The sequence below is a fragment of the Bactrocera neohumeralis genome, chromosome 3, assembly GCF_024586455.1.
Source record: "Bactrocera neohumeralis isolate Rockhampton chromosome 3, APGP_CSIRO_Bneo_wtdbg2-racon-allhic-juicebox.fasta_v2, whole genome shotgun sequence".
Taxonomy (NCBI): Eukaryota; Metazoa; Arthropoda; class Insecta; order Diptera; family Tephritidae; genus Bactrocera; species Bactrocera neohumeralis.
In genome coordinates, this window is record NC_065920.1 from 44129988 (window position 1) to 44152811 (window position 22824).

At 35.1% G+C, this 22824-nt stretch overlaps 1 protein-coding gene across 4 annotated transcripts in view; it reads right to left on the reverse strand.

The window, feature by feature from the left end:
* Positions 1 to 1929: 1929 nt before the first annotated feature.
* Positions 1930 to 22824, reverse strand: part of LOC126752533 (neural cell adhesion molecule 1-A) — a 196555-nt gene continuing 175660 nt past the window's right edge. The window contains exons 17-20 of one of the 4 annotated variants that reach the window (XM_050463417.1): positions 17982 to 18166; positions 17685 to 17793; positions 13487 to 13659; positions 1930 to 8696 (exon numbers count right to left, since the gene is read on the reverse strand). In XM_050463417.1, coding sequence (XP_050319374.1) covers positions 7770 to 8696; positions 13487 to 13659; positions 17685 to 17793; positions 17982 to 18166 — 1394 coding nt within the window. In that variant the 3' untranslated portion in view covers positions 1930 to 7769. Of the gene's footprint in view, positions 8700 to 13486; positions 13660 to 17684; positions 17794 to 17981; positions 18170 to 22824 lie in introns of all 4 variants that reach the window. The other 3 variants (XM_050463416.1, XM_050463415.1, XM_050463414.1) reach the window with 3 other exon arrangements.

The following is a 22824-nucleotide window of genomic DNA, read 5'->3' on the forward strand; positions in this document are numbered from 1 at the left end:
TTAAACTCTGTATCAACATGTTGTCAGAGTACAAACACCTAGTGATTTACTGTTTAACAATTTTTCTGCTAACTACTTGTACTTTACTGAATAAATCTGCTGCATTTATATTTGTCAATCCTCCGTGAGTTAATATTAAATAAAAATTCAATGCAGTTTGGTCAAACCACGTCAAGTGTTCCGTAAAAAAATTTCGCAAAATCACCGATTTTGAAAATTACCAGTTCATTAGAAAGGAGACCAGACGCATACCCTGAGATATAAATATTTCGTCAAAATTCTATTTTTTGTTAAAGTTATTGAAGGTTGAAATTTAGTGCACTATAAAATTGTAAAATTATTTTTTCATAAACTACTACAGATAAATCGATGAAATTTTGTGAAGTCAAAGAAAAATGTACATTACAAATATTTTTTTCACGATCCACTTGTTTAAATAATAATATTTTCTATTATTTTTCTGTTAAAAAATTGAAATTTTTCATGTATTCTTCACGCTAAAAAAAACGGAAAATTATGTGACATAACGTGGAAAATATTCACCTTTAGTAATTAAGTAAATTTTGTTCATTCATACCATTCCAAAGATATTGAATTTTTTGTCCCCCTACCGCTCTTAAAACGTATGCAACATCCATCGGGCTGTCTGTTCGTTCGCCCGTCCGTACAAGCTGTAGCTTGAGTAAAAATTGAGATATATCGATGAAAATTAGTATGAGGGTTCCTTAGTACAAAATTACGAGTTCGTAGATGAGCGTAATCGGACCACTGCCGCGCCCACAAAACTAAAAACCTATAAAGTCTCATAACAAAGCACTAAATTAAGATATAAAACTTTAATTTGGCACAGGGGATCGCAAACCATCTTACGAGAAATAAATTTTGTGGGAGTGGACCCGCTCTCTAATAAGTTTTATGTACATATCTCCTAAACCAGTAAAGCTACAATAACCAAACTCGCCTAGCACAAATATTATAAGAATTCCTACCGACAGTATGAAAATAGATGATTTCGGAAGATAACCTCGCTGACCCGCATATAACGGTATTATTGAAAACTACTAAAAGCGCAATACATCAGTAACCAAGTAAACCAGAAACATTAAACATTAAGAAGGCTTTATGGGAGCCGGTGTGAGAATTGGACGATGTGAGTGGCGCAGCCCACTTTTGGATGAAATCCTATATCTCGGGATTCGACCAACCGATTTCGACAAAATTTGGTAAGTGGCATTGTTTTCTTATTTCTAGGTCATAGTACGAAAATCGCAGAACATCCACGCATACTTCCATATTTTTAAATTCCACTTGACTCTTTCACTTTCCAACACAAAAAGCAAGAAGCAATTAACATATCGTTCAATTGTCAATTAAAAAAAGATGAGTTAGCTAAATAATTGATTCATTCGGGCGAATACTTTCCTTAAACCCTCAAATATTTAATATAAAGATTTTCCAGCTTCCGGTTGACTTCGTGTTTTACTCATAACAGTGTATCTTTCTGCCTAAAATTGATAAATTTAAGCTAAAACTTTTCACACATCCGGCTGACTGCTCTATATGTTTGGTTTTTAGTACCCCAACTCCAATATTCTACATATGTATAATATTACCGTTTTATTTAGCGTTTAGTTATGTTATAGGTTTTCGTTTAATGGTGTTTTATGGGCGTGGCATCCGATCAAAATCAGATCGGATCATTGTAGCCTATAGTTGCTATACAAGCTGACCGATCAAGTTCTATTTGTGAAGCGTGTTATAGCTTTGGTGCAATCCAAGTTAATGTCTTTTCTCGTTTTGATTTATTTAGAGCGTGGTAGTTTTGATATTATATGGTGTAAAATTTTTCAAATTTCAATGTATTCAAATAACATTTTTGTAACTTACCTTACCAGACTGTTATTGTTTCCGAAAATAAAACCAAAAATCTAAAATGTTTATACTCGCATTTTCATTTATTTCTATTTATTTCTTGATGGTAACTTCTTTAATACACTAACAGTTTCAATATCATTCGACAGTTGTGTAATTTTAATAGTGTCTTATTTTATGTTATCCATTTTAAACTTTTATTTCCGCCTATTTAATTTACAATCACTGGCTATTTACAAAAAATTTACAATGTCACTTAAAATGTTATACTTTATTTTACATTAGCTAATGCCAGATCAGATTTGTCGATATTTATAGTGTAGCTATTGCAATAAATAGTGTCTATGTTGGAATTTTTAAAACTAGGCATACTAAACTAAGTATATGAATGTAGGTATTTTCTATAAGCCGGCATTGTAATGCACGCCATTTTTTTTTTTTTTTTGCATTTTCTATTTTTGTTTAAATTTTTTTATTTTTTAATATGCAATTTAGTTTTTTTTTATCTTTATCCTTGTTTATAATTCTATTTAATTGTAGGTTTCGCAACTTTTGCTTCAAATTTATTTGTCATTCGATACTGTACCTACAAGTTGTATTATATATACATATTACATGGGTAGTGGTAGTGGGCAATACCATTCATGACAGTAACTGCAGGTGTAATTGTATGCTCATAATTACAATTCAGTTTGATTACACTTATTAGTAGTTAGTTGTTGTAATTGATGTACATATTTTCACATCCTATTAGCTATGTTTGTTTACAATTAAATACTTTTTCTACGCATTATTGATTTATAATATAGCTACATATTTTATTTAGTTTTTCTTTTTTCACAATTTCCCAGCTTAAAGGCTTAGTTAAAAAGTTTTTTTATTGTGTGGTTAAAATTATTATTATTACGTTTTTTTTATTTGGTTTACTCGCAAATATTTGTTGTTGCATTTATTTATGCAAAACGAAATGCCTCGCAAATATTTACAGACACATTTCAGGGCCCGAATTTCACATGCTTTGCATTACTGTCATTTTTTATCGCATGCGATATATAAACTCATGTATATTTGTTTTGTTTTTAATGCATTTTTAGCTATTTATAAAAACTTATTTAGTCTATGTTGTTATTTTAAAATACCATATTTATATGTTATATATTTTTTAATATTTATTGTGGCTTAGTTTGCGGTAAACAAATTCTAGCCTACAATAGTTTCAAGTCTTTTAAGAGGTGCTATGTAGTATGTAAGTAAAGGTATTATCATATTTATGCCTATTTAAATTAATTTCAAATTGAAGTCCATTTATTTATTTAGCTTTAAATTAAACATAGCAGTTTAATGTAATATGTAGATATCGGCAGCATTTAAATGTACATTTTAGTTACATATCTAGAAGTAGTGAATAGAAATTGTATAAATATATTTAAGTCGCGCTGACAGCAGAAGTGATAACAACTTAATTATGCAATTAATTTTATATCGTTTTTTGAAATTGATATGCCTGGGGTAATTTATTGAAAAAAAAAATATTAATTTCGAAAATTTTTTTATTAAATTATATAAACGATATATTTATTCAGACGAACTTAGTGGTGAATGTAATAAAGCAGTTAAGCCTATTAGATAAGTATATTAAAAAAAATTATAACTTCGATCGCAATACGGCCAAATAGAACTCCATATTGACCGTCAGCACCTCTGGAACAAATTCATGATGCACCAAATCATGACTATCGAAAAAACAATTAGCATCAATTTGATTTTGGGGCAGCTTTGGCGGGGTTTTGTTGGTTTCGGCTTGTTTTTTTTCCTTCCATTCCGATCACCGTTGACTTGTTTTCATCTGAATTTTATAAATCCATGTCTCGTAGGCAGTTATAATGCTCTCCAAGAATGTGGAATCGGAATACGCACGATCAAGCATGTCCAAAGATACCTGTTTACGGTACTATTTTAAACAAAAAATTATCTATATCGGGTCTAGTCGGGCAAGAACGTGTTTCATACCCAAAATATACATCAAAATCATTCTCTCTTGCCATCTCTCTAACACTTGCCTAACAATCTTCGAAGGTCGTCCAGAACAAGGCATGTCTTTAACGATCTCTCGACCCTCTTTGAAGGCTTTGTACCATTGGTAGGCTTGTGGTTTCGTTAAAACTGAATCATTGTAACCCTTTTAAAATGATTCAGTACTCGAAATTTGGTTAGAAAAACAAAATTTGAGGCAAGTTCGTTGTTCATCATTTTTATACATTGTAAAAATCGCAACGAACTTCTGAGGTGTACCGACTTAAGCAGCTGCTGTAAGCAAACTCGTTGACAGAACGAGCTTGTATTTGGTATAGGACAGTCCTATCAACTTAGCAAAATACTTTGTTTTTAAAATATCAATTACCCGCGAAATTTAAGTTACAATTTCGGGGTACTTTTTTCTCTCAAAGTATATTGTAAGAGATTTGCTTGACGAGCTGAGTCGATTTAGCCATGAACGTATACATATATATGTTTTTGAGATATCGATCTGAAATTTTCCACCAGTTCTTTTCTCACTAAGAAGTTACAAACGGTACGATCCCAAGAAAGTGCTTATAAGGAGAACTTTTTCATTTAACGAGATATCGTTACTTAATTTAGCATGGGTTAGTATCCAAGGTAACAGTGTGTTTGAGTCAATATATACATATATAGATGCCATACAAATTGACCGAATAAAGCTCTTGTAATGCATATTTGTGAAGGGTATTATAGGTTAAAGTTAACGTTTTTTCTTGTTTTTTTTTTTTAAATCGGTCAAATAATTGTCGCAATGTTAGGTCTGAATAAATATGTATTCGAATATTAACACATAAGATTTTATACGAAAATTTTAACACTGTGAGTTAATATTTTTCTGGCTGAGATGCAGGTTGTTCTAATATACTATTTTAGTTAACTTTTACTTTTAAGAAATATAATAAACAGACACTTATTACAAAATAGTTGGCTATAATTTATTACGCCTTCAAATTGTAACGAAAAGTAACTGAAATTTTGCAATGAAAATTTTAAATAATATTTTTTAATAAGTGAACAACGCTTTTATTTAAATTATAAAATTTTCTATTTAACTTTAAAATGTTGGCAAACATTAACAACTGGGATTTAAAAACCATTTTCGATGGAAATCTGGTGTTTAAAGGGTAATTTAATTAATTTTTTAAAAATTAAAATAACAAAGTCAATACAAATTCAACAATACATACATACATATAATTTAACTCTATAAATTTTAAAAAGTCTATGCCATTTCAATATTGACATGATAAACGATATGTTAAGGGATATGTACTTCATTAACTTAAGCCGCATTCGATTCGCCACTTACCTGCTCATTATACTTAAGATTTCCTCTTTTGTTTTGTGAGGAAGAAGCAGCAAAGTTAACCGGTTGAATGGAACTCAAGAGAGTATGTGTTTGCCTCATTAGAGTACAATAACCGCTTGTCATATTCTCTCAGGTCTCTTTATTTCGTTTGTGGCTTTTGTTTGTTCGATTCGCTAATCTCGAAACTTTGACAAATCGAATGGTGTGACAGTTTCTTGCTGATATGAATATTTTAACTAAAGTGTGTGTACCTTTAAAGTTTTTTATTAACAAGTTATGTGCATATATGCTGCCTTATTTCTTTTCATATTTTAGAGTTGTTTCAAATGAACTTTTTTAGCAATTAGGTAATAATTTTTAAATGTTCTTATAGAATTTTGAAATAAAATTTCCTTTTTAGATTAGAACCGCCTTTTTATATATTATTAAAATAAATATTTATATTTACAATATGTGGCACAATGTTTACTATTAGTTTATTTTACATATACATATTACTAACTAGTAATTGCCCTATTTACAATATTATCATACTATTTACTCACGTAGTCTATTTAGTGTTTACATAATTTATTTTAAATTCATTATGTTTCAATTTCATGTTTCAAAATATATTTTTCAACATATTTTTTCAATTTAGTCTAAGCAGCTGTATTAACCATCCTTAGTCAGTTGAGAGTTTATGCAATAAATACTGAAAAGCTCGCGATGACTGAAGATTCTTACCTTTTGATAATCCTTTTATAAGTGGAACATGTGAAAACAATTGCTCTTGCAAGAAGATTTAAGTGGACATTTTTGGTCATATAACATGTAATAATTTATGATCACCGATGATAAACTGATCTTACCAAACTCTGTCATTAAATGAACCAATCGTCAGTTTATCTATTTTCATAGCTTACATGAGTTGCCTTCGATTCACCGTTTCTCTACTCGTTTCTGCTCTCTTGTAATAAAAATTATAACCGAAAGCAACAACAAAATTATCGAATTGAATTCGTGTAAGAGAGTAAAGGGATACCTCTTGAGAGTCGTAAAGCCGCTGGCTTCAATGCTACTAAGTTTTGTTTTGCATATTATCGATTAGCTTTACTACTGTGAATGGTCAGAAAGAAAAATGAAGAGACAAGCTTATTTGTATACCCCGATCAGGGCATGAACATGTATGAAAGTGACACCCATTTTATTTTTTGATTAACGTAATCACGTGTGACGAGTTATGGATTTTGAGTATCCTTGCCTGAAAAGGCCGATGAAAGGCAAGCATTTTGAGACGACAGAGGGGATCCAAGCATCATGCACTTCGCTTCTCAAGGCTGTTCCGGAGAATGCCTTCCGTGACGCCTTCAATGCTTGGAAATCGCGCTGGCAGCGTTGCACCGACGCAGAAGGAGCCTAATTTGAAAGTTTTTAAAGAGTTGTAACGATTGGTTCAATAGATTTTTTTAAAACGACTCAGTCCTATTACTTTCCGTACGAACCGTGTATATAACGTTTCCTTCTGGGTGTTACAAACATCGCGACAAACTTAATATACCCTGTTTCGGGTATAAATATAATATGACGTTATCTAGAGCAATACAGAAGAAAAGCTTTTCAACATTTGAAAGTTAATTTTGTTGAATATGGAATTGTTTCTTTCTGCTTCTACACGATTTGATGACATTTTTATTGACATATTTAGAATAATCTCTTAACAAAACATATACTTTACGAATTTGTGAATTATTATATTACGTCCTGAAAATGGTTGACTCATTTAAATTATATTTTTGAAGACTCAGAAATCTGCCAGTCGAGCTACTACAATTTTAAAGCAACATACTTTATGAGTATAGTAAGTGCACTCTCTTTGGTAGAATCTGCCGATTGATACTGAAAGCTAAACATTATTAAAATTTTAATATTTTCTGAAGGCTACGAAGATAATGCGGTAGAAGTTGTCAATCAAACGAGCGCACCGCAGTGATTGCTGTGCATTATTCAGAGTTGATGTCGCAGATTATTTAAGTTTGTTTAGAATTTTGAGAAATGAAATTGCTAACTCTACTTAATCATTCGTCCGCAAGAATTTGTCAGTATCTCTTGCAGCGCTGGTGCTAATTGCAGGGAAACTTTTTACTCGCTCATCAATCTAACTGCACTTAATGCCTAATACAATTTGTCAAGGACGTACTGAAGCAGGTAGCAGCTCAGAGCCACGTAGCCAATATAGCTTAATAGCACAACTTCATTGTTATACCTTCATACATATCTATTTATATTTACTGGTATGGACTTATTGGTATACCTTTACTTATTTCATTACAAATTTTCATGCCTCATACTTTTACTTTGTAAGCATTTTCACTATACATTTCGTACTTTGTCTTTATTTTTTTTCAATACACGGCATACACTTGCTTGCGGCACACATTCATACATACCACTTTACGAGAGTTCGTACAACAGTGACTTCACGTCGCAGCACACACTTGTAGGACTTGCTTGGCGCCTTTCTCGGCGCACTGCATAAATTGCCAGCTCAGACGCAGCTTTCGGGCACACGCTGTGTCATTAAGCAATCCTTGATGGCATTTATATTTATGTTGTCATCCAAGTCGCTGGACGAATTGCAGGACGTCGTTGCTGTAGAGGCCGCAGATGCCGTTGCCGCGCCCGTCATACTCAGCCCCAGGCCGCTGGCACCACCACTACTACTGCTATTATTATTGCTGGCATTCAGTAACAGTCCGATCCCACTTAACGACGCCGACGTCTGTGAGGTGAGCAACATCGACGGCAATGCGCTATGATGGTGGCGTCCACTGGCACTCACACCCGTTGTGCCGGCGAGTGTATTGTATGCGAGTGGATGTGGCACGGGTAGCGGATGGTGTGACTGCTGCTGCTGCTGTTGGTGATGATGCAGCATTGTTGCACGACCTATAGTGCCGCCAACTACATTATGATGCAGTCCACCGTTGCTGCCACTGATGCTACCGTTGCTATTGCAACTCTCATTACTATTGATGAGACTGTTGAGTATGTAAGCGCTGCCACTGCCCAAACCGGGTGGCAACGTGCCGCCACTGCCACTGCCAGCGCCATGCAATTGCTGTTGTTGCTGCTGTTGCTGCTGGTGGGTGGCATTGTACGCGGCGGTGGGCGAACCGATTAGTGCCTCATTTAGGCCATTCGCTGAATGGGTCGCTGTGACAACCGTTGCAGCACTAGCTCCAGCTCCGGCTCCGACTCCGGCTCCTGCTGCTTTTGCGTTCAGCAACTGCTGCTGCTGCTGCTGCTGTTGATGGTGATGCAGTAAGCCAGTGTCCACAGCATTGACTATGACACTACTGCTACTGCCATTGGGATCTGTAGTTGGGCCCGAGAGTAGATGTGTTGTACGTGCTGTGATTTGATTAGCAGCGACGAGCTGCGTGATGTTGTCATATGCGGTTGCAGGAAGGTGCTGCTGACAGCCACGAACATGAGATGGACAAAAATCCAACGGAAAACAAACCGACGTGGTGATAAAGTGGTTGCAGACATGGTAGTCGGATACAGTGCGCGTACATTCATCGTGGGGATTGTTAATCGTCAAAGTGTTAGTATGTCAAATGTGCAAATAAGTCAGTTGCATTGCAGCGGAAATTGTGTCAGCGTGTGTTTGTTCGTTTATGTGCGAGTTCAAAGTGTACGGGTAATTCATTCGATAGCGGAAATAGGCAACCATTAGTAGTGTCGTTGTCCCACAATGCAATTCGTAGCGCCAAGTAGATTGGCAACGACAAGTTACGAGTAGCAGTTAGTCATTTAGTTATCCAAGTAGTATTCAGTTGAGCAGCAGCAGCGACAATAAACGCCAACAAAAGAGAAAAGAGCAGAAGAGAAGAGAAGAAAAATGTGTTTAATAAGCAAAATGGAATAGAGCCACTTAAATTCAATCAAATCAACAATGAAGTGCACCTAATTGTTTGTCTGCAATGGCGGCAGGCAGCCGTCAATAATGATGATTTTGCGGAATAAAAGATATTATTGGTCTCTTACTTAGTATTATAAGATTATATGTGGCTTTATTATTTACTAATTTCTCAAGCTATTACGTGAAAGCTATAAAATATTTCTAGAACAAATACTTTTATTTTTTTCAATATCTCAAAGATGACGCTAAGACGGTTTTTTACAATCTTCTTTAACAATCCAAAAATACATAGAAAGAAACAAGAAAACTTAACTTCGTTTACATCGAAGCTATAACACCCTTTACAAATACAAAAGGTTCCAAATAAGAACTTGATTTTGATCCTCCAGTTTGTAAATCTGCTATGTTCCGATTAGACCATTTTCTTCGCAGATTGTATCGTTGCCTTGGACAACAATTCATGCTGACTTTCGTGAAGATATATCGTCAAATAAACAGTTTTCCATACAGAGACATGTCAGGTTTTTTTATGACCTTTTAAATTTTTTCTTATGTTATAGTGAACGAAAATTGGGTACCAAATATAGTGTGTAAAAGCTGCTACAACCGTCTAATGGATTGGAAAAATAGATAATAGTGGTTCGCGAGTTACGTTAAACTACGTTTTTGCCAAAATGTTACAACTAAGTGAAAAAACATCAAGATAAGGAAAAAAATTAAAAGGTCATAAAAAAAAACTGACACATACGAACGCCAAACCCTTTGAGGGTTTTACTATACTGTCCTAGTACCATCACCCTGACTTGGAATTTCTCACCCCCCAGACAATAATCCCAAAAATGTTCCACAGTGATATTTAGTGGAATGTAATTACAGTAAGTTTAGCTTTTTTCGGTTGAGCAAATGCCAAATATATTTTATTTTAAGATGATTTTAATATAATTTTCGATAGCGGGAAGTTACATACAGTTATAAAACTAAGTTAATCTTTGAGCAATAATATAAATTAAGAAAATATAAATTTGGTTATATACCAATGAATGTTGATATGAAATTTTCCGAATTCCTGATTTTGTCTCCCGGATTTGATCCTTTCAATTGCAAGAGTATTAAATGTTCTGCTGCACCCGAGCTTAGCGCTTCCTTATTTGACTCAAGTGACAACTTGCAACAGACGCACGGCCAGACAGACATACGAATTTCAACTCGTCTCTTCATCCAGATAACTTATACTATATACATATATACTCCTATATCTTACTCGATTAGGTTGAAATGAGACAAACAAGTGTTAGGTAACCAAAACTCTTTTGTACTCTGTGGGAAAATGTTTCGAAAGTAATAATCGATTATTACGTTCCTTTTTTTTTAATATTACACCTTATCTTAACTTATGCATACGAGAGTGTAAATATCACAGGATCAAACGATCACCGATTTCTCAAGAATAGTGCTTTGAAGGTTTGTGGTTTTCATAAATATGTTTCCTGATAAGGAATTAAGATTTATTGTTTAGTGTTCCAGCAATAATGAATTTTGCCGCAGGCCTATTTAGTGAGAAGCAAATATAGAAACCAAATCAGCAAAATATTAAATAAAAGCTGTGAAAACACTTCATTTCAATTTGTTTTTTTGAAGAAATTGTAAATTATGTGAGTGAAATGAAAAAAACAGACGCTAATATATAACAGTGACTTTATATATGTAGCACACCCTATAGGTTTAAACCTGCTGTCTTATTTCCCATGGAACTTATCATAAAATCAACAGCAGACATTATATTTGTACTAACTGATATATTAAACTTACGTTCATAGTTTAACAAGTCAGCACATAACGCTAGAAAATTTGACGCAAATTTTTTTTCGAAAACTTACAGGGCTCAGGAAACTTGTCTTTGCCTCAAATAATATGAGAATATTGGATGCAAATATCTTTGCAAACTTACGCAATTGATTTATCTGAACTTAAGTCGGAATGAAATCTAAGAATTGCCGGCATATATATTTGAAAACCAACACCAATTTGTAATTGTGGATTTTAATTACAACTTCTGAGGGGAAGCGACATAGATTTTGAAGAATAAATTAAGAATTTTAAAATTATGCACAAAGTCTCAAAGAGCAAAAAATCTCTTAGTGATATAATACATATATGTATAATACATGGATCAAGGTCGTTTTGTAAAGTTGTAGGTAAAACAGCAGTATCTCTTGGTAGAAACACTCAGTGGCAGACTCTCAGAAGCTTAGAAAAATAATATCTAATATGAGCAAAATGCTGGTGGGTACCCAAAGGGAGCGTGATCAATATTTTGGGGATACGTAGGCAAGAGCAAAATCCCTCATAATGACCTGTATATACGTTATTAAAGGTGTCAACCAGAAGTATGAATATCCTTATATATTGAAAAAGGTAAATTACTGAGCCGATTTGATTAAATTTTGGTACCAGATCATGTTGCTATCACAAAAAGTCAACTATATAAACTTGTGTGCTCATATTCGCTATTAAGGTTCCGAATTCTAGCATTTTGAGCAGAAAGACGAGCCACCTCGATGGTGCGGGGTTTTAGTTCAACTGCTTAAATGATAATTCACCAGACGTAGTTGTAATCTTACCTTGCCTATTTTTGAACTACCATATATCACAGCGATGCCAATAAAAGTAGCTCATGTTCAATTTTAAAATAGATTTATATGCAACCCTATCGTTCCACCTCTACTGATAGATAAAGGTTGTAGTCTGGTAACTTATGCCTATTTTCATGACTTCTTTGGAGGACGGTTTTTATAGGATAAAAATTGATTATCTTGAATATTTAGAGTGTATTTATTTACATATTGAAATATTGATTTTGGCTCTTGATGTTATCTAAAATCAAATATTGTTAATTATTCTTAATCTATAGACATGTCATTCTGGTCGGAACTACTGAAGTTAAATTTCAAGGGGAAATAACAAAATGGTGGACTTTGAAAAAAATTCCTTTTAAAAGGGTTGTAAAATAAAAAGTTAGAGGTGAAAAAAAACTCGTTAGTACCGATGAGAACTACCAGTGTGTAGAACAGCCTGTTAAAATTTGAAAGCAATCGGTTTAGTAGAAAAAAAGTTAGGACCCGGGCCGACCAGAAAAATAATGTTTTGAGGAAAACGCGTTTAAATTTCAACAACTCCGAGAGAGAGAACTCCGAGGCGCTCTAGGAAACTCATTATAACTCCCGAAATATTTCGAATTTCTGTCTGAAATTTTCACAGTATATTCTCAACACATTGTAATTTCAAATTAAGCAAAAAAAATTTTCGTTTTTTTGAACCCAAGTTACCAGACTACTACCTTAAATGCTTTTCGCGTTTTTATCCAGCGAGTAATCTTTCTTTAAGACGTTCGGAGCATAACCGTTATTTTCTCACTGTAAGGTACACTTATAGAAGGTTGTTTATTATAGATTTATTAGTTTGTGAGATATGTCTATAAAACTTGTTAGGGGCGGTCCCACGCTCACTTTTCAATAATTGTTATCTCATAAATGCCGTCCTCCACTGTGATCCTCCATTCCAAATTTTTTGTAGCTTAATTCTTGGCTTGACTATATTACTTGTCCATTTCTAAGCACGACACTTTGTGGGCGTGGTAATGTTCCGATTATGCCATCTACCACACAATCTTCTCTGCGTTCCAGGAAACAGGTATAACAAATTTCATAATGATATTGGAATTTTTGCGCAAGTTATCATAATATTTTCGTTTTTTATTTCAAAATGGCCGATCAAAATCAAGTTCTTTGAAAGGATGTGTATTATTTGATGGGTATTATAGCTTCTAAGGAAGTTTCAAGATTTGACTTAAATATAATTATATGACCTAAACAAAATATTTTATATCACTTAAGCCGTGCCTAACTCATGATACTTTTTCTAAGTATGTATATAGTTTCGATTTTGCGACATTTTTCATTGATAAATAATACCCACAACTTTGAAAAAATATTATTCTATTACAAAATTTTGCGCTATACCAGTTGCCACTTGTATAATATATGCATACGATTCAGTCAACTGGTGTACAACGGTACACCAACTTGTAAAGGAATGCTTTTAGGGAAAAACTCAATAAAACTTTTTGTGTGTATTGGAGCAGGTAGTAGGTATATTTGACTAATGCAAAAATATCAAAAATCATCAAAATAAATCAACTTGGGAAATAACAGCTACTTTAATATACATATGTACATATATGTATGTATATGGCAAGCAGTGATGTAAAATATATTATCCACTAAATAAAGAAGAAAGAAGTATACACATGTGTGTAATTTTTTTAATTTCTTACTCACTTTGGAATTTGGTGACCACTTTGTGGCTGCTATTGGTGTGAAGTGTAGCTCAGAACTGCCCGCGTTGCCACTTCCGCTGCTGCCGCCACCGCCACCGCTGTTGCTACTGCCGTTGCCGCTCCCTCCGCTGCTGCCACCACCCCCGCCGACGCCATTACTATTGCCAGCCGTAACTGTTTGATGGCAGTTTATTGGCATTTGTTCATTTATTTGTTGGTCGGCATTCGAACCGCGATCGAAGTTGGCCAGTCGTCCGGTCGGTTTGTCAATTCGGGTTGTTGATGAGACGAAGTGGCAGTAGATAGTTTGTAGAATTCGCCAGTTGGTTTGCGGAATGTTTGTCACACCACATATATACATGCGATTGGGTGTTGAATATTGCAATTTATTTGCCATTGCATTTATAAAGAGTTGATGAAATCGAGATAAAAGACAAACGAAAATTGAAGAGGAAAAACAAATCGTTCGTTACTAACGAAATTGTATTTGAATCAGAATGTTAAATAATATTATATTCTAGTAATACTGTGCATCAATAATTAATCATTTGTGCACACAGTACATTATTATGTTACAAGACCTGTTTTGGTAGCAAATATAGCTGAAAACTGAAAAACTTCAAATTCAAAAGGAAAGATTAGATCATATTGCTATACCACATGGTGGCTATGACTTAGCCTTAGAGTATCTGATTCGAGTATATAAGGGGCTACCATCATCTTCGAAACTACTTCTACAAGATCATTTGAGGAACTCGGTATACTTTTCCTAAATAACTTTTTCGATGAATCCAGTCTTTTAAGCTTAGTGAGTCACAGAAATTAAACCGCAGCGTCTAGAGCGTTGAGTTTGTTTTATAATCGATAAATTATGGTATATACATACAAGTAGATTGAGACTAAAACCTTTCAAACACACGCCGAACTAGTAAGCGGTAATAAGGTGAGTGTGGTGAAGCTTGCGTATCAGTGTTGTGAGTCTGAGACGATTTTGTGTGTTAGTGTGGTACGTTTGTTGATATCGGGGGCTGATGCTCATTTACACACACACTGTATAACAACTATTTGGCTGTAAACGTTCTTTCAATCAACAACTTTACAGCTACTGTCTTATTGAGGGTAATTTCAATCCATTCTATCTTTCAAATAGAACAATAAAAAACATTAAATTCGATTGCACCAAAGCTAGAATCGTCATAAAACAAATAAAAAAACTGCACAAACGTTTGTAGTGAGCTTTTCGAAAAAGTAGTCTGATCTAAAAAAAATGTATTTAAATATAGTTATCTTGGTTTGGGCAATTATACATGTGCAATTTAAAAAAAGTTCTTCAAACGAGATCTTGATTTTGTTCGGTCAGTTTTTGTGGTAGCTGGATTCTATTGAGGACCGATATCGGCGGTACTCACAAATTAACAGCTTCTGGGAAAAGAACGTGTGTGAAATTTCAGATCGATGTCTGATTGACTTTCGGACAGACGGACATGACTAAATCGACTCTTGTCCCGCCGATTATTTATATACTCGCATGTATACAACTTATAGGGTCTCTGACTTTTCCTTCTGGACTCAGAAGATCAAAAAAATATTCTAGCTTAACTGGTTCCATATCGAGACACCACAGGCTGTTTTCTCTCACAAAAAAATTAATTTAAAGAAAATATAAGATATTTCCCAAGTCTACAATGGTTGTAGGTAATGAAGAGTAAAGCAAATATACGTATTTGAAATGCCTTGGTTCAATCCGAAATTGTAAACTACCTTTGAAATTGTATGTATGGGAAAAGTAGAAAACGTCTAATATTCATTTAGTAAAATGATTGGAAGAGTAAGTTATTTTCAAAATTATAAGGTAAAAATGACGAAAGGCAAATTTTTAGTTCGGAAAATACATTGATAATTTTGAACACTCAAGAGTTGAAGAGGGAAGCGAGACACATAAGCAGACAAAACAAAGAGAGAGGCCGAAATGCGTGAGTACGAAGGGAATGACAAGCTGGCCGGCAGGGTTAATGCTCGAAAATTCTACGAAAAGATGCGGTGACTTATCGAAGGTTTCAAGACCGGAGCATACTCTTGTAGAACCCCCAGATGTGATCTGGTAACCGATGCTCAGAGCATACTAAAGTTAAGGAGGGAACACTTCTTCAGCCTGCTGAATGCCAGAGAAAGCATAACACGAGGAGACGGTGAACCCGATTCCCCAATCGGTGACGATGGAGCAGACGTTCCATTGCCTGACCATGAAGAAGTTCGAATAGCAATTAGCCTCCTGAAGAACAACAAAGCGGCGGGGGCCGATGGATTGCCGGCCGAGCTATTCAAACACGGCGGCAAAGAACTATTATGTCCAATGATTGGAGTTTAAATGTGCTCTGCCCAATCCACAAAAAGGGAGACGCTACAATCTGCGCCAACTATCGTGTGAGAAGTCTCCCGACCATCGCACATAAGGTTTTATCGAGCGTATTGTGTGAAAAATTAAAGTCCACTGCCAACAAAAGGATTGGACCTTATCGGTGTGGCTTGAGACCTGCAAAATCAACAACTGACCAGATATTCACCATGCGCCAAATCGATATCAAATGAAGTTTCAGACAAGGTGACTCCCTTTTGTGCGACTTCTATTTACTCCTGGAGAAAATAATTCGAGCTGCAGAACTAAATAGAGAAGTTACCATCTTCTATAAGAGTGTACAGCTGCTGGTGTACACCGATGATATTGATATCATGGACAAGGAAGCGAAGAAAATGGGCTTGGTAGTGAACGAGGGCAAGACGAAATATTTCCTGTCATTAAGCAAACATCGTCGCACTCGTGAATTGGCTCCCAAGTCACTGCTGAAAGTTTGAATTTCGAAGTCGTAGATAATTTCGTCTATTTTAGAACAAGTATTAACACCAACAACAATGTCAGACTCGAAATCAAAAACAGAATAACTCTTGCCAACAGGTGCTACTTTGGACTAGTAGGCAATTAAGAAGTAAAGTTCTCTCTCGACGAACAAAAACCAAACTATATAAGTCAATCATTATTGACGTCCTGTATATGGTGCAGAGGCATGGGCGATGACAACATCTGATGAGTCGACGTTACGAGTTTTCGAGAGAACGGTTCTATGAAAGATCTATACGACGACATTGACATAGTTCAGAGAATTAAGAGAATGGACGATAACACTCCAGCTCTGAGAGTATTCGACGTTGTACTCGCCGGGGGAAGCTGAGTAAGAAGAAAACCTCCATTCCGTTGCAAAGTGGAGAAGGACCTGTCTCCGCTTGAAATTTCCAATTGGCGCAACTTAGCTAGAAGAATTTCTAAGAAAGCATTGAGGTTTTGGATTTAACCGCCTCGAGTAGCGAAAGCGTTCGAAAAAGTGGAGTTATTGGATGATAACTGAAAATTAATATTTGAAACCCTCAAATTATTGGAGTTAAATTTTGGATAGGTTTTAGTCAAAAGGAGTCGTTTAACAATTTTTTTTTGGTTTCGACTATTGTAGATGAATGTTAGAAACATCAGTAAGAAGAAGAGCAGTGAGTACTGTAACCGAATGTACAGAACGGCAACGAGAAGAAGAGTGGTGAGCAATCAACGACCGACACTGTGACACGTATACCACGATATAATCTAATATTTTTTCGTTTCTTTTAAATCAATTTATATGAAATAGTATGTATTACCTTTAATTTAACAATCATACACTGAAACAAACATTGTTAGTGAATATACTGCTTAATAATCCTGACAAACGCGTTGTCTTTTTATTTAATGTACGGCCAGAGACGATACGTTAAGCGTAAGTATCTCCCTAACACTATTCGTACAAAGAATATTAAGCTATTATATAAAATTTGCAGTTCGTAATTCAGCAAATCGTTCCTGAAGGATGTGAAATATCGATATTAAGGGCTCAATTGGTGCAATAACTGTGCTGTTCGGCACTAAAATTTTTCAAAGAAAATAATTCGCAGAGAGAGCTGCTCTCAGACGAAATCATACAACAGTTCTTACTAATACAAAATATCTTGAACTGCCTTCAATTTGTTGCATCATACTGTCAATATTTTTGATCTTTAGCCTCTAAATACAGACTACTCCTAAAAAAATCTTAATTTAATATGCGCACTGGCAGGTCACCAACATTCAACATTTCAAATATAATTTTAAATCTATTTTCTCATTAATTTCCACTCACCGTATTGGGATGGTATGACATCCGGATCTCGTTCATCTTCCACCAGATCTTCGGATGATTTAGTTTTAATGTCCGTATGCTGCCAACGCGGTTTTTCCATGCCACCGCACTGCGCGTTTGAAATGATTTTTTATTTATTTGTATATTTCGTAAATACAGTTAGTTGCGGAAAAAAGAGAAGAATGAAATGAAAGTGAATTGAATATCGTTATCGGCATATCTGTGTTACTACGGCAACTTTCACCGAGATAAGCACCGAAGGCAAATAGACCAACGCCACCCACTCACGGCACTCACCTTCAGCACATCACCAGCCTGCGCTGCCACACCGGTCGCTATAGGTTTGTTGCTGTGCTGCTGATTGCGTCGCAAATTATGCAAAAATGTTACAATGAATATGCGCACAATGATGGCCAAACTAATGATGACAACGGTAAGACCACTGCCAACCAGCACCGGCGAAAGCGTAATGGATACCTCATCTGCTGCCGCACAGGCGTTGAGAGACGACAATGCGTTGACAGTTGGAGATTTCGAAAAAAACGAGCCATACGTGTCAGGTTGACAGAGATTCATATATATAAATATCATATATATTTGGTGTTTTAGATTTTGTTTATTTTTTAATTTGGTTTGTGTTGCGTTTAGTTATTTTTTGTTTTTTTTTTTATCATTTAAATAAATTTGTTGTTATTGCGCGGCCACAATATTGAATGGCAAGCAGACGGTGTATTGCAATTGTTGATATTTACGCAAGTTGTGCGCATTTGTAGAAATATAAATTTTTTTAATTTCATTTCGTTTTTCATTTTTCCGAAGTCCATCCATTTTGTTTGTTTGTATTTGTTATGTCCAGATTGTTTTCAAATTTTGTTTATTATTTGCGCCATATTTATTTTTAATATTTCACGTGTTTCATTGTTGTTGTTTTGCGGCATTTTTATGGAATATATAAACATTTTTTTTTTTATTTCCGTTTTATGTCAACATATAATAATTCATAAGTGCGCCCGTCGTGCCGTCATTAATGTGGCAAGCACGTACATTTAACGGGAATTCAAGCAAATCCAGTTGATATTTTCATGCATTTATAATACGTTGTTGATTTCAATAACCGGTGAAAGTAGAACGTAAAAAATAAATAAACGAGATCAGCACAACATGAATATTGAAATTGATTTATTGTCTTAAATGGTTAGTCTACAGGTATTTTTATGGTTTGTATGTGTGTATATAATTAACATTACTTGATATATAATATACCAAATAACATATATATATTTCTAGACTTGAATAATTATTGCGCTTTTCTAAGATATGTATAAATACCAAAATGAGGTTTTCAGTTCTTACAAACTAATGGCTATATAAAATTTTTACTTCACAGATATTGGCATAAAGTATGCTATAGTCTCAAGGCATATTCCAAAGTAAACAGGACTTTTGAATCTAGCGCCCCTGGTGGCGCCATCTGTATGTCGACTGGTGCGTTAGAATCTGCCATCTTTATCGATTGTCAAGTGAGAGATTGTCATGACATTTCATTGATTGGAACTGAAGTTATCGCGTTTTAAGTGTCAGTATGTTTGTGTTATCGGTGCGAAAATGAGCTTCGAACAAAGAGCCAACATTATATTTTGTTTTAAAATTGGTAAAACTTTTACCGAAACCTTTCAATTGATGAAACAAGTTTATGACGATGATTGCCTATCCCGTAGCAGAGGGCACGAGTGGTGTCAGCGCTTCCAAAGTGGTCGTGAGGGCATAAATGACGATGAAGATGTGGGCCAATCAAAATCCGTGATCACCGGAAATTCCATCGAAACTATGCGTGAATTCTTCCAAAATCAGCCGAAATCATTATTGAAATTCATGGAAATGGAATTAAGCATATCCAGAACATCAACTTATCGCATTTTGACCGAACATTTGGGCTCACGAAAGGTGTGTGCACCGTTTGTTCCGCACAAATTGACTGACGACCAAAAAGTGCTCAAAATTCAACATTCGAAGGACATCATTAAAGAAGTCAAAAAGGAAAAAAACTTCCTTTACAATACTGTGACTGGTGACGAAACGTGGTGTTTCCAATATGATCCCGAAAAGAAATGCCAGAGTGCTGAATGGAAGGCACTGGACGAGCCAAAACGCTAAAAATCGCGCTTGGAGAAGTCAAAAGTGAAGACAATGCTGATTTGTTTTTATGATTCCAAGGGTATTGCCCACAAAGAATTTGTTCCACCCGGCCAAAACGTTAATGCGGTATTCTACCTTGGAGTTTTGAAGCGTTTGGTGGGCCGTATTTGACGTTTGTTTGCACTTGTGACCGATTATTTGACCAAAAATCACATTTTAACCATTAACCACTCCCCGTATTCACCTGATATGGCACCGTGCGACTTCTTCCTTTTCGGAAAAATGCATTTGCCTATGAAAGGAAAGCGTTATGCAGACGTAGAGGCCATTCAAAAGGCTTGCACCGGCATACTGGCGGCATACCGGCCAACGAGCTAAAACAATCGTTCGACATGCTTTTGGACCGTGCAAAAAGCTGTATTGAAGCAGAGGGAGACTATTTTGAATAAAATAAATTGATTTTGCCAAAAAAAAAAAACATTTGTTCACATCCATGAAACTTTTCATATTCGAAATCAATTAATTTAAACTCTGATATGCTCTGCCCCTATTTGGTTTGAAAAGCTCGAAGATAATTTACCCTGCCCTCAAAGCGACGAAATGAATACTTTCGTGCCAGAAAAATGTTGACTTTCGAATTTTTATACCCTGAAGAGGGTATATTAAGTTTGTCACGAAGTTTGTAATACCCAGCAGGAATCGTCGGAGACCCTTTAAAGTATATATATAAATGATCAGTATGTCGAGCTGAGTCGATTTAGCCATGTCCTGTCCGTCTGTCTGTCTGTATATATACGAACTAGTCCCTCAGTTTTTAAGATATCGTTTTGAAATTTTGCAAACGTCAGTTTCTCTTCAAGAAGCTGCTCATTTGTCGGCCACTATAACATATAGCTGCCATACAAACTGATCGATCGGAATCAAATGCTTGTATGGAAAACTTTCACATTTGACAAGATATAATAACGAAATTTGGTATATGTTATTTTCTAAGGCAACAATATAATCTTCGAAGAAATTGTTCAGATCGGTTAACTATAGCATATAGCTGCCATACAAACTGAACGATCGGAATCAAGTTCTTGTATGTACAACTTTCACATTTGACAATTTATCTACACCAAATTTGGCACAGATTATTTTCTAAAGCAACAATGTAATCTCCGAAGAAATGGATCAGATCGGTTAATCTATCATATAGTTTCCATACATGAACATGCTAGTTACTAACAAAAATGCACTGTGAAGGGTATTTAGCTTCGGTGCAACCGAAGTTAATGGTTTTTATTGTTTTTCTATAAAAACAAGGAAAGGTGTTAGCCTCGGCTGCACTAAAGCTCTAATACCTTTTACAAGTGCTTTTTTAATAGCATACAAGTGTATGAAGGACATATGTTGTTGTGTTCCTTCTCGGCTATAACGGTGTAAGGGGTGTCTAGACCCATAAAGAAGAAGAATAAAAGGGAATGAAAAGATCTTTTCTTGATTTTGATCGTCCAGTTTAAATGGCAGCCGGAAATGAGTAAATCGACTCAGCTGGTCACACTATTAATTCATATACTTACGTACTACATATGTACTTTATAGGGTATCCGTCGTTGCCTTTTTAGTGCTGTAAACACCATGGCAAACTGCCCTGCTCAGGGTATAAATATCGGAAGATTTAGTGCTAAAACTAATTACATACAAATACAAAGTGTGGTGTTTGCTTTCCAAAAATGCAGGTTAGGTTAGGCTAGGAAGTAGGTCAGATACCTTCGCCAAAGGTTACAAAGGACACTACATATTTGGATAGCCGTGAACGTTGGTTCTCTGTGATCCCCAAAACTAATATGGATGGATGAAAAATACCCTTAAATCGATGAAGCGCTTTGAGGCCATTTTTCAATTTCTTAAGACGCTTAATATCAATTCCGTCAAATTTACTGCAAGAATGTTCGGAATGAATGCATACTTCTCTGAAAGAAACTATTGTCTGGATGGCTGCACCTCTGCTTAAAAGCAATTGTCGGACAGTATGAAAATGGCGTTGATCGAAAGTTCTGTTGACTCTATTTTTCACCTTTCCCCTGAGCTTCAATTCATTCGCAAAGCAGCATCTCTTTCTCAGCGGCTTGTGGAGAGAAAGAAAAACACCAACCGACCAACCAGATTACTCTCCATAACATAAGTCCTTTGACCTTTATATCGGTATTCTATTTGTCACGATTGTCTCATGTCTCTAATTGTCACAATCGTAATTTAGTACAGTACAGTATACTACTATAATGTATAACCAAAATGAGACTCCTGACTAACAGAGTAACTAAATTACAATTGTGACAATTAGAGACATGAGACAATCGTGACAAGCAGTGTACCGATATTAGTCTCTAAAATTGCGGAAACACCTCAATCTTTTAAGATACCTTTCTAACTTTATTCCGTTTATTTTCAAAAAGATTTAATATATGAAATATTCATTGGGTTTTCCTTACGGGATCGAGTCTGTTCCAACCACTAAATGGGCTAATAATTTGAGTATGTGTGACAGGAAGGAGACAATGCTACCCTCTCTTTGTAGAAAAATATTTTGAAAACGTTTAATTATTATTATTTTTTTTTTCAAAACAAACAAATTAACTTCTTTTATTATTTTTTGAATAAAGGTGATAATGAAGTTCACAATAGTTTTCACAGAAATCCTTGACGCCGGAAAATGTTTATAGAACTTTTTATTTTATTTATTTTTTTTTTTTTAGATCAAACTAGAGGACTTTGCTTAAAATTATTTTCAATGCTGGGATGAGATTATTCTTTTCACACAGTTGTTACGTAATGGAACTAAGATCTTTAATAATTAGAGCATTGGAAAAAAACAAAATCGGTCTGCTAGGTGATCAAATTCCTGTTATTGAGAGGGATATCGCACAGTGAAATCAAATTATTCTTCGATACTGTTATCGTGTGTGTTATCGTACACTGCACGTCGGTTTTTAATGAACCACTCACATGTCTTTCGAAA